This window comes from Canis lupus, chromosome 23 (genome assembly GCF_011100685.1).
Source record: "Canis lupus familiaris isolate Mischka breed German Shepherd chromosome 23, alternate assembly UU_Cfam_GSD_1.0, whole genome shotgun sequence".
Classification (NCBI taxonomy): domain Eukaryota; kingdom Metazoa; phylum Chordata; class Mammalia; order Carnivora; family Canidae; genus Canis; species Canis lupus.
In genome coordinates, this window is record NC_049244.1 from 25,165,392 (window position 1) to 25,181,601 (window position 16,210).

Consider the following 16,210-nt stretch of genomic DNA (forward strand, 5'->3'; position numbering starts at 1 on the left):
TAATTCTTTAAACAAAAATGAGGAAACCCATTCATTCTTGAAAAGCTTCTTCCAAAAATTAAAAAAAAAAAAATTGGTTGGCAATTAACACTCTAGTATTTGGGGGAGAGAGAGACACCTTAAAGGCATTTACTAGTGGTTTGTAAATTTCTTCTACTAATAAAGACTTCTATTCCTTAAGAAATTCAGTAAGTACAGAATTTGATAGTAGTCTTTTCTTGGGCATGCCATGATGATTATGTATTTCAAATTTAATCAATGATTTCTGAAGTTCAACTTTCAGCCTTTTATCCAGAGGTATAAATTATAGTTAGATAGTATTTAGAATTATTCAAGGTAGTCTATCTAGTTTCCTTAAATGGTAAATAGAAGGAATCTCTTGTCATTAACTTGAAAATTAAGAGATAACTTAAAATATTACCTGTAAAAACGTAGCATGCTTTAGTAATAATTCTTTTTTCTAATATGTTACAATTCATTTTCTTTGAAAGTTCTACTTCTCTAGAAGTGGCTTTGTATCTTTATATATTGGGCTGTCGGCATTCCACTGCCTTTGTCTAGGCAGCTTGAGAACTATACAGTTCAGTGCTGTTGTATTATGAGCATTTCATTTATTCTTAACTTCCCTCGATCGTCTCTCTGTGAAAGATTTCATGGCAAGTTAAGCTACTCAAAGGAAGGAGACCAATTAGGCAGTTTCAGTTTGTGTTACATGTAAAGCAGATGCTTAATAAAATTAAGAATACAATTGAGGCTCTCCTCTCTACCACTTCAATTGTAACTAATATATTTCTGTGTAGAATTAATGTTTCTGTTCATTTTCTAAACAGAGTGGAGAAGGAAGGGGAAGGATCACCGCTGACTGGGCAGAGCTCAGGAGCAAGCTCACCCTGTGCCTTTCATTCCCTACAGGGCTTGCTTTCAGAAATCCTCCGAAAGGAAGAGGACCCCAAGACTGCATCCCAGTCTTTGCTGGTAAACCTTCGGGCTATGCAGAATTTCTTGCAGTTACCAGAAGCTGAAAGAGATCGCATTTACCAGGATGAAAGGGAAAGGAGTTTGAATGCTGCCTCGGCTATGGGTCCTGCCCCCCTGATAAGCACACCACCCAGCCGTCCTCCCCAGGTGAAGTCTCCTGTCCTCTTTGCCCTCTTCCTCCCCCTCCTCCTCCCCCTCTCCCTCCTCCTCCCCTTCCTTCTCCTCCTCCTCCTTCTTTTTAATGTCTGAGGAAAAATCTCAAGAAATTGGAAAGATAGATGAATAGATACCAATTTTTCTAAAAATAATAATTCATAGAGTTGCTTGAGGAGAATTTGGTCCCCAATCAGTGATTCCGATATAAAAACAATAAGCTACTAATTAGAGGAAAGAAAATTGCTTTGTATTGCTTCCTTTTGGGGGTTCTTTGGGGGTGAAAAGTAGTCTTTAAATGGGATGTTTGTCGCTACTACTATTATTAAGTAAAGAAATATGTTAAATTCAATAGGAAAAAAAAGTAATAAAGTCCATTTTATCCCTATGAGTTTTAGAACTGCCGTTTGAATAGTAAATAAATAAAAATAAATAAATAATTCCATTTGTATTTATGCTTTCCAATACGAAGTGCAGCTGGTACCAATTACACATCATCTCGTTTGTAATCTTTCATAATTAAGTTTAATACAATCCTTGAAGGCAGCTTTAAATGGGGCTGATAAGGAATTCCATCCATATTCCCAGAAATGGGCACATTTTCTATTTCCCAAATTTTCACAGTTTTTAGAAAAGATGAAAGTCACAATGCAGGTAACTGTATGTGTATCTATATTCTTATTTTTTAAAGCAAGTTTTAAAGATAGCCTTATAATTATTAGAATTCAAGAAGTTGATTTGCAGTACAAATTATTAGATAAAAGTTTGATAGAGGATTAGACTTAATATATTTCTTACACATTTAATTTATTGCACATACAGCTCTTAAGATCTAAAACTGGATAAAAATTGAATATGGAACAAAAATTTAAAGTATTCATGTAATACAATGTCTTCCTGAAGTTGTATCTTGATGTTATTTCATCAATAATAAAAAAACAAAACACAACACCTTCCCATGTATGGAAATATGAAAAAAGCTCATTCAGCACTAAAAATGAAACTGCCACAGATACTTCATCCAATAAGGAATAGACATAATATTCAGCCACTTGTTGAGTTTCTTAAGCTGTATATTGTAATGTTATGAAATGAATCTTGTAGAAATGTCCGAAGTCAGTTTTCTCCCTTTTACAAGTAACAGTTTGGTCTTGATGTCTAGGGCACAGACTGTAAGGAAGTCATTGCTGTAATTGTGGGTAAGAAAGTCAAGTGTCTCTAGCAGAGAAGAATGATCTCTATTGTGTATATATGTATCTGTCTGTCTATGCACACAATTATTGAATTTGATCTCTAAAGCCTTCCATAATATACTTCTTAAGAAAAAGAAGGAAGAATATATATATATATATATATATATATATATATATATATTCTTCAGAATGAAGAATGAATAATGTATACACACACACACACACACAACATTTCAAGAGTGATTAAGGGAAAAATATTGTACTTTGGACTTGGTTTAACATTTAGTTTGTGGTATTTAGAGTTAATACACCATCATTAGTTAACTTTGCTTCTGCAATCATCACAGAAGGCCTCTGGGCAAAGAGTTATTTTACTTATCACTTAATCTGCAAATACTAACAAAAGAATTGCTTACTTAAGATCAGTATGAACTTCAGCATTGAACTCTTTTTTCTTCTTCTTTTTTTTTTTTTAATCTATCCAAATATTTGACTTAGTTGTGCCTTAATACAGTTTTTGTTTTCTAATTTTTTTCTGATTGCAATGCTTTTGTTTTTCCAAATGTGATTCTGGTGTCCGTATTCATCAAGTTTGTTCTTTAGCCACATTTACATTAATTCTTAGATGGTATTTCTTTTCATACATTATTAAGAAACTCTTGAATAACTCTCCTATATATATGTCTAGAGACTACATCTGCTGATAAGTTGGGATAGAAAATATAATTTATTTTGGCCTGCATTATTGATTAACTGGTTGAGCCACCCTTAGCTTTATTTGTTTATTCTGAGACCAAGCCCTTAGCTGGGATATCCAGCCAATGATGAACATGTAAGGTATGTAGGTACCACAGATTCTTAGTGAAAGTCTTTCAAAGGAAAAAAGTTTCTGTTCATGCAATATTACTGGCCATCTAACTGAATTCCTAAATGATTATCTGATGTGTGTGTAATTTTATTTCACTGCTATAATATGCATCTTCAAGTATCTTAATTTGCCTCATCATTGAGAATCCCTTTGCATTACTTCATATTATTATAATAGAGCTCACAACCAGTTTGTTCACCTTTTACTCCCCAATAGTGACTTTGTGAATGACATTTTAAGAAATCTTTAATGTATTTAAAGTATTATCAATGTAAAATGAGTACTTAAGATTTGGACAGATGTTTTTCAAGCAGTCAAATTAGTAATGTTTTGCAGCAGTTGATTAAATTCTTTTAAAGGGGAACCAATATACTTAAGGTTTTAATATATGTTTATTACAAATTATTAAAACGGAAGGGGGAAAAAGGACAAAACACAAATATAGAAACAGACTGTAAAAAATTATTTTTTAATTTTATATTTTAACAAAGAGGAGTCTATCACTGCATTTCATTTCCCCTTAAATGAAGTGATTCGAAAACATATTTTGAGACAAATCTTCGGCTTGGATTGGACCCGAACCCTGATTTCTCTCTAAAGAACTACTTTTTATTATTTTTATTTATTTATTTATCTTTGAGTAGGCTCTACACCCAGCGTGGAGGTGGGGCTTGAACTTATGACCCTGAGATCAAGACCTGAGCTGAAATGAAGAGATGCTTAAATGACTGAGCTACCCACACACCCCTAAAGAACTGCTTTTTAAAGGCAAAAGTCCCTTGTGGCTCACAGGAGACCCAGATCACCTTTAGGCCCAAGAGAGCTGGATTCTCTTCCAGGTCTTATCCTGTAGAGTTGAGGTCATACAAAAGATGATTGAGATGTCCTCCCTGGGTCAGACTGAGGACCTACACTATTGAGGAACTGAGATTCTAAATTATCTTTAAGAAGGGACTTCCTTGCTTTTCGTCAGGCTCCAAGTTTTATTCCAAGGAATATTCCCCCTAGGAATAAATTTCTGACCAGCCTCAGAAATCACAACACATCTTAGCTGACTCTGGCGTAGGTGAGATGCCTCTGGTGCAGATCTGTCCCTTGAGCTTCAGTGGGGACAACAGTGACGTGAGCTTAGTCCTCTGTCTGCGGCAACAGGCTCCGGGCCTGACCTGTTTGCTGAAAGTCTATTTTCATAACTTACATGTTCTAATTCAAGAAATAAGAATATCTTGTACTTGATAATGGTTCACAGTTCTCTAACATCTTTATGCCCATGAATTCACTGAATCCTCATACCAACCTTTTGGTTGGAAAAAGAGAAAATGAAATTTAAGGTTTAGTGAGTTTTCACATCCCCTATTAAGTGTCTTGTTCTTTCTCCTACCTCAGGCCACGTCCTCAAAACACAAACACTTTAGAAAGGGGAAAATGAAACTTGGGGACTTTTTCTGTTTGTCACAGATGGTGGGAAGTTTTATTTTTAGATTAGGAAGAGGAACACATATGAGAACCTTCTGATAGAATACGTTAAATGTTTGATAGATGATCTACTTTTGAAGACTTTAGACAGCTGGGCATTTCTGAAAAGATGGAGAAAATAGCCTTTTCCAAATTTTGCTCGTTGAAAATGTTGGGGAAACCTGAGCCCTCCAAAGCTACCTGGTCCTAAAGGCCTCTTTTCTTACTATACTTAGCTAGTTTTATGGATGAGTTTATTTAGAGGAATTTGATTAATAATAATTAGGGATTATTTTCTGGGACTTACCTGTTCTACGGAACAGATCAGTTTTAAGTTGACAATTTCTATTTAGATGTGTGCTTATTCTGATTTTATTTGTGTGTTTTAATGTGTGACTTTTGGAGTTAAGTTAGCAATTTCTGTTTCCATAAGGACTGTTTGAAAGCCTGTAATTATCAAGTTATAACTTCTCTGTGAATTACATAATGACATTTTTTCGTTATATTTTTATATCTCTTTATGTAATTCTTCAGTTTCTTCTAAAGGAAGATGGGATATTTTATAACAGTGCTTTAGAAAGTGTAATAAGTTCATATAAGCAATGTGTAATTAATCTAGTAGCTGCACCCTTCTGCCTCTTTCCAACAAAGTCTTCTAGAATGTAATGAAACATAGGTTCAGTTATGGGCAGGAACTTAACACTTGATAAAAATTTTCTTAGGAATCTTGGCCAGCATGATTTTAAGATCTTATGTGCTCATAAAATGTTTCCTTTTAGCAGTTGTTTTTTAAAATACTAGAGGATTTTTTAAAGTTCATATATGGAAAATAATACTATTCCAAAAAAGAATGGGAAGAGAAGTATAAAAAGATAGAACCACGATATTCAAGATAGTATATAATAATTTGAAAATGGGGACCATTTTCTATTACCAGTAAAAATGCCTCAAAATAGCACATTTCTTATATAACATTACCAAGAAAACAATTATAGGTTTATTCTTGACAGATAAATCCGGGTTGGATTTGTAAAATGAATGACAAAACCATTTGCTAAAAATTAGACATTAATGAGCCAGATTTTGCAAAGGGCCACTAAAAAGCAGATCCAGCATGTCTTTAAAAAGTTAGAATTTTCCCAAATAAAGAAATCCTGTATAACATCATGACTTCAGTATAGTGCAGTAGTTTCTAAAATAAGCATTAGCATTAGACAGACTTCAGTTTAGATCTCATGTTGCCTTATGAATAAATTCTTTGTTTTAAGAGAGTTTTCTCGATTTTAAAATGGAGCAATAATAGTACTTACTCAGGGCTTTTGTGCAGGTGAGAGCTAATGTACCTGAACATGATGCCCAGCACATGAGAAACAACTAATAAATGCCAGCCTTTGTTATTATCATAATTATTATTAAAACTATGTCAAACTTTAATTGCGTTTATGTGTACATAAGCACCCATATGCTTGCAGGGAGTTCCACCTCCATCAAGGAATATTACATTCACCAATCAGGACCACAATAGAGTTCATTTTGTGTACTATATATGTAGTATGTAGCATGTATATAGTATTTAGAGTTCATTTTCTAGTATGATTTGATGCATTCAGCGATCCATGAAGAAACAAAATAGAATTTTCATGGAAAATTTGTGTTCTGCTGCACAATTTTAGAGAAATATAAAGCAGACCCTAGTGCTTGCACCCCTGTCCTCACATGGGAGGGTAAATAGTAGAAGCTCCAATTCCTAACTACCTCCCCGGCGCCGCCGTAATGATGGAGTAGTACACCCTACCTTGATAAAAGCTATTCGGAAAGCAACTGCATTTATTTTACCTCCTGTGCTATTTGCGGAGAAGAGCTGAAGAGTAGTTTGTTTTGCCTGGAATGAACTACTTTATGAATTTTAATGTGTGATATAATATTAAAAGCTAAACCAGGATTAAAGAAGATTTTTTTTGTACTAAGCTAAAATAGTACTTAGTAGAGTGAGGTATAAAAGATTTTTGTTTCCATTTTTACCTGGGGAAAAATTCAGCTTTCATATTTTTGAAAAGCTGTCCAAGTCCGTTCCCCTTAAGCAATAGCTTGTGTTTAGGAAAAAATGTGATTCCAGAATTCTAATAGCTTATCTATGATAAGATACATATCTGAGCCAACAAGATGATAAAGAAGAGCTTTTCTAAATATTTTTTAAATGAGTAATACAGAGTTTCTTACTTTATATTTAAAAAAATTGTTGCCCTTACTTTTTTTTAATTCTTGGATGTTTCATGTGTATGTCTTTTCCACTTTTGATTGTGTTGGCTACTAGGAAACAGTTATTCGATTTTTTTTTTTTTTATGATTTGAATTTCTTGCTTTTTGATTCAAGTTGTAATTGCTTTATTAAAAAAATTAAACCAAAGAAATTTTTAGAAACCAAATCACAGGGTTGAAACAAATGATTATAGCCCACCTCAAAGATAAATTCTTAAACACAGTTTTTGCGAAAGAATGAAAATTATTTTAAAAACATACTGAAACAACAAGTTTCCAAAGCCTGTTCTCTTAACCATTGCTGAGCAGACTGCTACCAAGGAACTATTTCTTCCAATGCAGTGGACTTCATGCCTCCATTTCCATAACATTCAATTTTCAAAGCGATTGAAATGGCTTTTCTTTTCTCTTTCATTTAAGCAGTGAGAAAAATAGGTATTAAAAGAGACCCCATGGGGTGATCAAATCTATCCCTCTGCCTCAAAGCAAGACCACCCCAGAGCAAAGTTGCGAATCTCACCAAAGCAACTTTGTAGGCAATTTATGGTAATGCGTTAACTCTTCTGGCTCCTAAAGTGGTATTTAGCAGATTATTGCTTCAAAGCCCTGTGAACGTTGTTAGTGGCCTCCAGTCGTTAATATACCTCCGTGAGTGCCTTTGCTTTCTGGAGCCACAGAGCCAGAAGGGGGACTCTGGAAACTTGCCATACCCATCTCCAGTTCATAGGTTAGCAGTGGCAAATGAGGCCTGACCATTGGTCACCTATCCTGCCTGCCTTTCTGTCTCCTTACTCTTGGGCCTGTGGTCCACCCATTTCACAGCATTATCCTTCCAGGGCTTCCAGGGCTAAGGGTAGCGTCAAGGTGGAGGAATCTAGCTGCTTCCTCAAGATAAGAGGTGAGTTATTTTGCTAACTGGCTAGAAGTTAGAAGGCGTGTTTTAAAGATTTCTACTAACTCTTTTAAGTGCAGAGGATCAAATGGCTTAGGATAACCTCTGCCCGCCTTTTGATACCAAATGAAGTAGATCCATAAGACTGGTAGCATGACTAAAGGGGTGTATCATTTCATAACAAAAGAAATCATTCATTTATTCCAAAATGGACTTCATTTTCTATCGCGCATCATGTATGTCAGAAATTGTCCAAGATGAGAACAGAAGCCCAGGTTCTGGAAAGGATCCTAAGAAACGTGGTCCACAGTGAATCATTTGGCTGGGAGGAACAGGGTCTTGCATCTGCGGTAACTTCACATATTCACCAATTTTCTAGTAAAAAAGCAACTACATAGTTCATACATAAATTTTCCAGGCAGGTTCACATGACTGCATAATAGAAATTAAATTTGGAGTTTTAAAAATTAATAATAGTATCAATAAATTTTGAGGTTAAGATTTTATTTTTACCCCAAAATTGTGTGTCATTTTATTGCTGATACCTGCTTATCATTATTACCAAAGGCATCGATACTAATTTTTCACTCAAGATTATTCATTTTGAATATATTTATAAAGTCACTGATTCTATAATTTGTGTAACTTACAGTAATGTTCTGTTAAATATTGTGAAACATTTCCTTATTGTCTGGTTCTACAAGTCAAAAGGAAATAGTTATATACAGGGGTGCCAGGAAAAGATGAAATAATTATACAGAACAGCTTGGACATGCACGTGTAAAATGCAACCAGCCTTTATGATAATTAAGCAAGGCACTCTACCTGTTTCATGGATGGATAGAAGATTTAAATATGCAGCTCTGCAAATGGCTTTGTTATGGAAGATTTTTTAAATGAAACATAAGAGGAACAGGCATAAAAAAAGAGTCTAAAATTAAAAAGGCCATAGTATGTAATAGCTATTAGTGATGCAATTGTCTATTAGGCACTGGGCACCCAGTGAAGATACAGCACTGGGCATTATGATTTTAATTGTGAAATTCCTTTGTTAGAATTGCAATGGACAGTAATTGGGAAACAATTAGTTTAGGGTTTTCAAGTCTTTGAAACTATTCTGTTTTCCAGAAAACTTACTTTATGGCATTCTAATTCCTGTTTGTCAGCTGGCAGTTGCTGTCTTATTACAGATGCAATCACCTGTGACAATGTGACTTTCTTAACTTAAGCAATCTGATCTCCGGGTAATAACTAATGTTGAATGACTGCACTGTTGATCACCTTGATCATAAAAGGAGCAACAATGTCCAGTTTGGATGCTGAGCCTGAAAAGCTTCAAAACAATTTGGCCAATGAAAAATGACAGTCATGTTCAAATTGTTTTGTAGGTGAAAACAGCTACGATTGCCACTGAGAGGAATGGGAAACCAGAGAACAATACCATGAACATTAATGCTTCCATTTATGATGAGATTCAGCAGGAAATGAAGCGCGCTAAAGTGTCCCAAGCACTGTTTGCAAAGGTTGCAGCGACCAAAAGCCAGGTAAGAACCTCTGTTAGGCGCTGAGAATGTTGATCCGCAACGCTTGTGAAAATTTCATTCGGAGGGGTGTCTGTTCAGTATGAACGCACATCACTGAGAGGGCACAGTCTCCGGGATTATTGACAGAGCTCTGTGATGAACAAAGCGTTGTTCAGATTCAGGCGGGAGGTACATGGTTTTGTCTCCTCCAACACCTACTCTCCAGACCAGGGATTTCTCAGGATATCTCTGGGTCAGTTACTAGTTGTTTTCTGAAGAGTATCATAAGTATAGGCAGTTTCTCAATGTGGTCGATTGTACTGGTACAAATAACTTCAATTACTATTGTTACATTATTGCTCAAATGACCTTGATTTCTGTCCCAAAATACTACAAACATAATAGTTTTTCTTCTGTTCCAACTCAGGCATCCACAACTATTAGGTGCACTTACGAAAACAAACTGGCGCTCCCACCACACATACCTTTGCACACTAATGACCTTAGTTTTTCCATAGATAGAAGATATATAAGCCATACAAATTGATTACAATTAGAAAACCTGTCCAAATCTGATGAATTGTACATGAATAGGATTGAATCAGAGAAGTTGCAAGTCCCTACCAAACAAGAACATAACAAAGGAGAGATGATGAAGTTCTTTATAATTTTCATATACTGAAAATTTATGCTCATCCGAAGCAGGGTCATCTATAGGAACAAACATAATTACTTATAAACCTTTGTTGAAAGACAAGAATACTTTTTAAAGGGCCAGAAGAATGCTAAACTGCCTTCCCCTTTACAACAATATTTGGTAACATTACCAAGGTGGGAATTTAGAGGCAGTCAAGGGCTCAGGTGAGTTTTTAACAACTTGCAGTTTTAAACAAATATATTTTCCCTATCATTAGTGAACTCTCCTTTATAAAAGGGCCTGGCTGATGTCAACTTCTGATAAAAATATACAGTTCTGAGAGTATTTACAATATGCATTTACTATGCCATACTTTTTTTTAGCTCTTCCTAAATTTTTTCTCTATCAGCATTTATAATGGCACTTAATAGCGGTTTTGCTTTAGATAAGGTTCTTATTTAAGTGATAGGCTGGGTGAAATACTTAAGGGATATCTTGGAAATGTTATATAAAAATGATTAAACTCAAGCTGTGGACTGTAAAAATTATAGCTTTATAGGCCACATGCCTGCCTACCCTTCAATCACTGTCAAAGTGATAATTTCTACAATAATATGTTTCTTTTATTGTGAGATTCTAAACATCAAGTGCTGTTTAAACATTAAACTGAATTGTTTATGTTAGTGCTGTACTCAGTGTGTCATACATCAGGCCACCGTAATCTCTCATGGAATGTAAAATTCTGTCATGAATCATGGCTTGTATATCGGAAATTACTGTAATTTTGATTGGAAATTACAGGGCTCTTGAAATGTTTCTAATTATGATAGAATGTTAGAGCCGCTTCAAACCTGTGTGCTTCTTCAGATGTCTTCATTTACATGCCAAGACTATGCATTAAGGAGAAATGTCCTGTTCTCACTTTACCCCTCACCCACCCACCCTGCACATTCTTGTTTTGGGCTATTTAGTCTAATTATGATGAAGATCTTGTATTCAAACGTATATTATCTTGCCTTTCTTTCTGATCCTGCATCTTTTCTGACCTGTCCAATTAAATTTATCAAGAATAACAGACTGTATTGTTACAGAGCCACTTTCTCCAAATCCCGAAAATGGATAACCAGGAACTAGGCGGGTATTATTGTAATAAGGGTCAGCCTTAAAATGAACAAAAATAAATATTAAAATTCCTCCATAACTGTCATTTAATTACTCGTCATCTGTCACTTAATTCAGTGACCTTTCCTGCCTCCCCATTTATAGCATAGCTACTTTCAGTTTGCTGCCCCTTTGCTATCTTCATTCTTTGTTTCTTTTAAATGATATCCCCAAATCTGCCCACCTGGGCTGTTTGGGAACCGTTTATACAATGGCAACAACGGGTTGGTAATTTCATGTGATGTTCTGGTAAGTTTTTTAAACATGCTTGTTCTTTGGACCCCTGTCCTACAAAGCTCCCCATTTGTCTCTTCCAGCAGCGTCGATTGGCATCTTCTGTGTCTCTGCCAGGATGGTGTGTTTCCCAGAATCTCTAAAGCTATTAGCTAATCCCCTCATTACTGATTAAGAGAGAATCCTAAGAGCCAGTTGTTGGCTGTGGGGTCAAGCATACCATTAACTTTCATTCTTTCAGATAGTTATTCCTAACCACTAATATCCTGTAACTTCCTAACAGAGGATTTTTATACTTTTCTCTTTGTTATTCAGTTTAGGTGTCAGTGCTTCCCTCATTATGAAAATATGTGGAAAGATTGGCGATTACTTAAAAATAAACAGTCCAAAAAGTGTACTTATCACTAAGTGAAGGAGTCTGACTTATTAAGGGAAAGTAGTCATTTAAGTTCTCTTCTGCCAATGATTTCTGTGAAAGAAACAGGAAAAACTAGCAAACGAACCAAAAAAACAAACAAAACTTCAAATCAGACTAACCTCTTCCATGGTCAAAATTTTTAACTTCTAAAAGAATTATTTACTTCTGAGATGTATGTGCCCACAGATTGTCGGAGTGAGGCAGAGGTCCCTGAAAATGAAGTGTATATGAAGAGGAGAGAGCTGGAGTCACTTTTATTTCACCCCATCTTGTTCCAACTGCTTCTGATCCTCTGGGTTGGCTTATCGACTAGCGCCATCTTTGTGCTAGACCCCATTGTGCCTAATGTATGACCTACATTTAATTCTCAGAATAACCTTTGGATCTAGCCTTATTTTCTTCAGTTTATACATGAGAGTCACTAGACTAATAAACAGTAGAGCCAATCCAAGTTTCTCAATTCTCTGCCTCTGTCCTATTTTAGTATTTCCACAGGGTTCTAGGAGCTTCAGCACTTAAGTAATAGCCTGCTCTGGAACAGAGGAATTAGGGGTATTGGACTAATTGCTAGAGGAAACGGTGCGAGCTTTCCTTTCTTCATTGACATTTTCATGGAATATGGGTTCTTATAAGCCATAGGGTCCTTGGAATCCAGGCTTTTTTCATGTACGCTTGGGGTGAAGGGAGATACATGGTAGAGGACTCCAAGTAGCCTGTGGTCCTATCTGTATCACTGATGTTATAATACTGAGAAATTATTTAACCTTTTTAAGCCAAAGATTCTTTGAATGTGGGAGAAGATCACATGCTACAATAGATGCAAAAGAGTTTTTAAATTATACAGCACTCTACACAAATGGATGATGTCTTATAATGTGCTAAGCAAGAGGCTCAGGTCTTTACACAGAGTAGCTTATTTGTTATCTATCTATCTCAGATACTTTTCATTTTGGACTAAAAGGTAAAGCTTTAGGTGGATACCCTGAATGGCAGGCTGCATAAGCATTTTTTAAGGTCTCTACAGTCCCAGAATGTTATGAAACCAGACACATCACAGTCGTGCTATGTACTGACTAATGCACAAAGTATTTTCAGTAAAAGAAACTAACTCTGTGGATGCCACCATTTCACATGTATTATATCTTCTCTTCGATGAGTAATAGAAATAAGATTGTTTTTAACTCTCCTAGAAATGTCTGAATAAAATATGCGAATAAAAACTGAAGGTAGGCTACTTTTTGTGCTTGGGTAGGAAAGCAGGCTAATGCAAACTTTAAAAAGATGATATGCTTTAAACATAATGTGAATAGCTACAAATGAATACACTTTATATTCTGAGTATTCAAATAAGCAGCAGTTTTTCCAAGTGAATCATATTGGAATTTTATCAAACATTTAGTCTGATAACATTCAAATAATTATGAGAGCAGAATCCGCTAATTTTACTGTTTAAAAAAAATAGTTGATTTGGGTAATAACCATTACGGTATCAAGGTTCAGTTACTGTTCATTGGTTATAGTGTTTTCATATGGGAGATGGAAATGGAATTTTTTCCTTAATGGTGGCAGATGTTGGAATCTAATTTTATTCCACAGCAAACCCCCTGAGAGCTCTGAGACTTAAGGTGTATGTCCAGCAAGGGGACATTAGCAGCGCCATAGGCCTCGCCTTGTACATCGAATTGTTACATCGATTTTCATGTCTGTAGAGGTGGAGCTTGCAGATACAGTAAAGCAGGAGTAAAGGGCTTTTACAGAACGGCGCTGCATTGCCACTTGTGTTTAGAAAATGATTTCTCTCTAGTGCTTTACTGAACAGGATATTTCTTTTAGGTAAAGCAACTAGATGATGAAAATTCTATTTGACTGAACATGACTGAATATAATCTTTGGCAGTCTCTATCCACTAGTCCTGTAGAGTTACAGGACTCTTTGGCTGCTAGTGCTCCAGCTAGTTGCTAGGTATGGTTTTTTAGTGCTTAAAAAAAAAAAAGTGGATTTTTGCCTCTGCAGAGATAGCACAACCAGTGGAAGAGACCAAGTAATTTAAAGACTTTGGCCTTTTTTCCATTCACTTTTCAGCACTTTTGCCCTTGAGATTCAAAGCCTTTTGTGAGGGGGAGAGGAGTGAAGGAGGTGGAAGAAAGAAGGAAGCTCCAGTGCATCTTTTTGACCTTTGGGTTTGGAAATTCTTCCAGGGTGATTGGACTGTCTTAAATACATGTAAGATGATAGGTCATGAATCAGTGGGGAGATGGGGCAAAAAAAAAAAAAGTAATTTTCATTGCTGGAAACAGGAGTGTATCGTGACAAAACCCAGGGGAAAAAAAATCACAGACCACGATTGCGCTCTGTATTACAGCTCGTTAGTGAAGGCATCCTTTATTTTGTTAGAATTAAATTACACTTCAGGGAAACTACACTTTGAAGCTCTATGCTGATTCATTCTTTTGGAATGTTCATGCAACAGACTTTGCTGCAACACGATTTCACCTGTGTAGCCTCCTATTGAAGACACAAAGGAGGCCCCTGCAGATGTGAGAGTCACAGTTTCTGTTATTCCTGGTGCCACATCCTTTTCTGGGAGGCTGTGGGATGATCTTTACATCCTGTCCTCACAACCCCTTCTCTTGGGCAAATCCGGTTTTCTTCAGCCAGGGTCTGAAGAGAGAACTGCCTCATTACACACTCTCCATTTAGTGCTTGTATCTCATTTTTATTTTTATTTATTTATTTTTTTCTGGGTAGAGGTGACTTTGGGGAGATGCAGCTTAAGTTGACCTGAATTGGCTTCCCTGGTGGAAGAAGGGCCAGAGAAGTACTTTGAGGGATGTGCAAGGAGAGAGGCAAGACAACCTCAGGTGTAGCCACTTTGGCAGCCTGCCCCGGTGCAATTTAACACCTATGTGGGACGTCCTGAGCTGCATTCTTGAATAAGAAGGATGTGGACTTCCATCCATCATCTGCTGCTTAAGGTGTCCTATGTTGATAACCATCTAAAAATCTCTTATGTGTAAATTAGTGGGAATCCATATTGGATTTAATTTTCTAAAATGCAGACCTATCTTTATATTTCTAGGTGCTTGCTAAAAGGACTATTGAAATCAGTGGTTTTAAATATACAAATATTGACATACTCTAACAGTTTAAAAGGTACATGACTGTATGTTACACAATGTTTTAAGAGCTATTTAAACATGTGGATCTGAATATCAGCCTGTCTACATTTTAAAGACAAGCCTGTGTTTTACAAATCTAGGGTTTGATTAAGGGGGCCCAGGATTATTCAGTAGAACACTTACTTGCTTATTATATTTTGGGCTAGAAAAGCATGTAGAGGGATGTTTTTCCTTCTATACACTTAATGTTATCTATTTTAAACAAGTTGGACAGAAGATTTTCAGTTATCTTATTGCCCCTTTCAAATCATTTAAAATTTTCACTTTTTCCCTTACATTTGAAATTAATTCACTAAAATCATATAAATACTTTTTCCTCATTGACTCATTTAATAAGTTAACTGTTAGAAATATAGTCATAACTCATGAAGCCCATTTTCTCCATCTTGAAAAATGTTGCAAGAAAATTTTAGACAATATTTGAAAGGCATCTGTTTTGAGAATATTGGGCCTGCTCTTTAAGGAGGATTATCCTATGAGGAAGTCCAAGGAAGGTTACCACAAGAGTGGGCCACTTTTAAAGTATTGCAGCACATGCATTCTAAATATGAGTATCTTAAAAAGTAACCTTTAAGATGATGTATTTGTAGACTCTTTTTTAATCAGAGACCACCTTTTGTCCTAAAATATTAGTATAAATTGAAAAGTACAGAGGAAGAATATTCTGTGGAAGTTCCTCTTTCTGGAAGCTTTTTACAATATAATCAGTTTTGACAGGTGAAGAGTAAGTTCTTCAGGACAGGCTCAGGCATCCACAAAATAGGAGCAGGGAAGAAAGCAAACCAGTGCGGTTTAACTCTAAACAGCAGTTAATCCTCAAACTGAATGTAGCTCACTTAAACTTAGCACATAACCATAACACTGATATAATCCTTCAGCAAACTACCAAGTTGAAAGAAAAAGTGTTTTCTCAGAAGTCTCAACAGTTGTCTTTTATGTTTTGGGTAGTAAAGGTAGGTTTTACTTTAGCTTTATCTTCTTTTTTTTCCTCATATGAGAAATGAAAATAAAGGCCCTGTAAAATGAATGAACTATGAAAATGCATTTATGCAAAATGACAATAGAAAAATAGCTCTGGAAGAAACTGCACCATTAAAATTTCACATCAATGAAAGGTGCTAAGAGAAGGGTGGAAGAACTTATGTTGCTAATACGAATCTCATGTGGATTTTTTTTTTCTGCTCTGCCGAATACCTTCAGTATCTTAAAAAGTAACCTTTAAGATGATTCATTTTTATAAGTATAGTTGTTAAGCTTTTA

At 35.7% G+C, this 16,210-nt stretch overlaps 1 protein-coding gene across 7 annotated transcripts in view; it reads left to right on the forward strand.

Annotated features, from left to right (window-relative positions):
• SATB1 (SATB homeobox 1) overlaps positions 1–16,210 on the forward strand; it is a 101,756-nt gene that overhangs the window by 57,572 nt on the left and 27,974 nt on the right. For all 7 annotated transcript variants that reach the window (XM_038570741.1, XM_038570743.1, XM_038570742.1 and 4 more), the window contains 2 exons: positions 913–1,125; positions 9,187–9,342. In XM_038570741.1, coding sequence (XP_038426669.1) covers positions 913–1,125; positions 9,187–9,342 — 369 coding nt within the window. The remainder of the gene's footprint in view (positions 1–912; positions 1,126–9,186; positions 9,343–16,210) is intronic.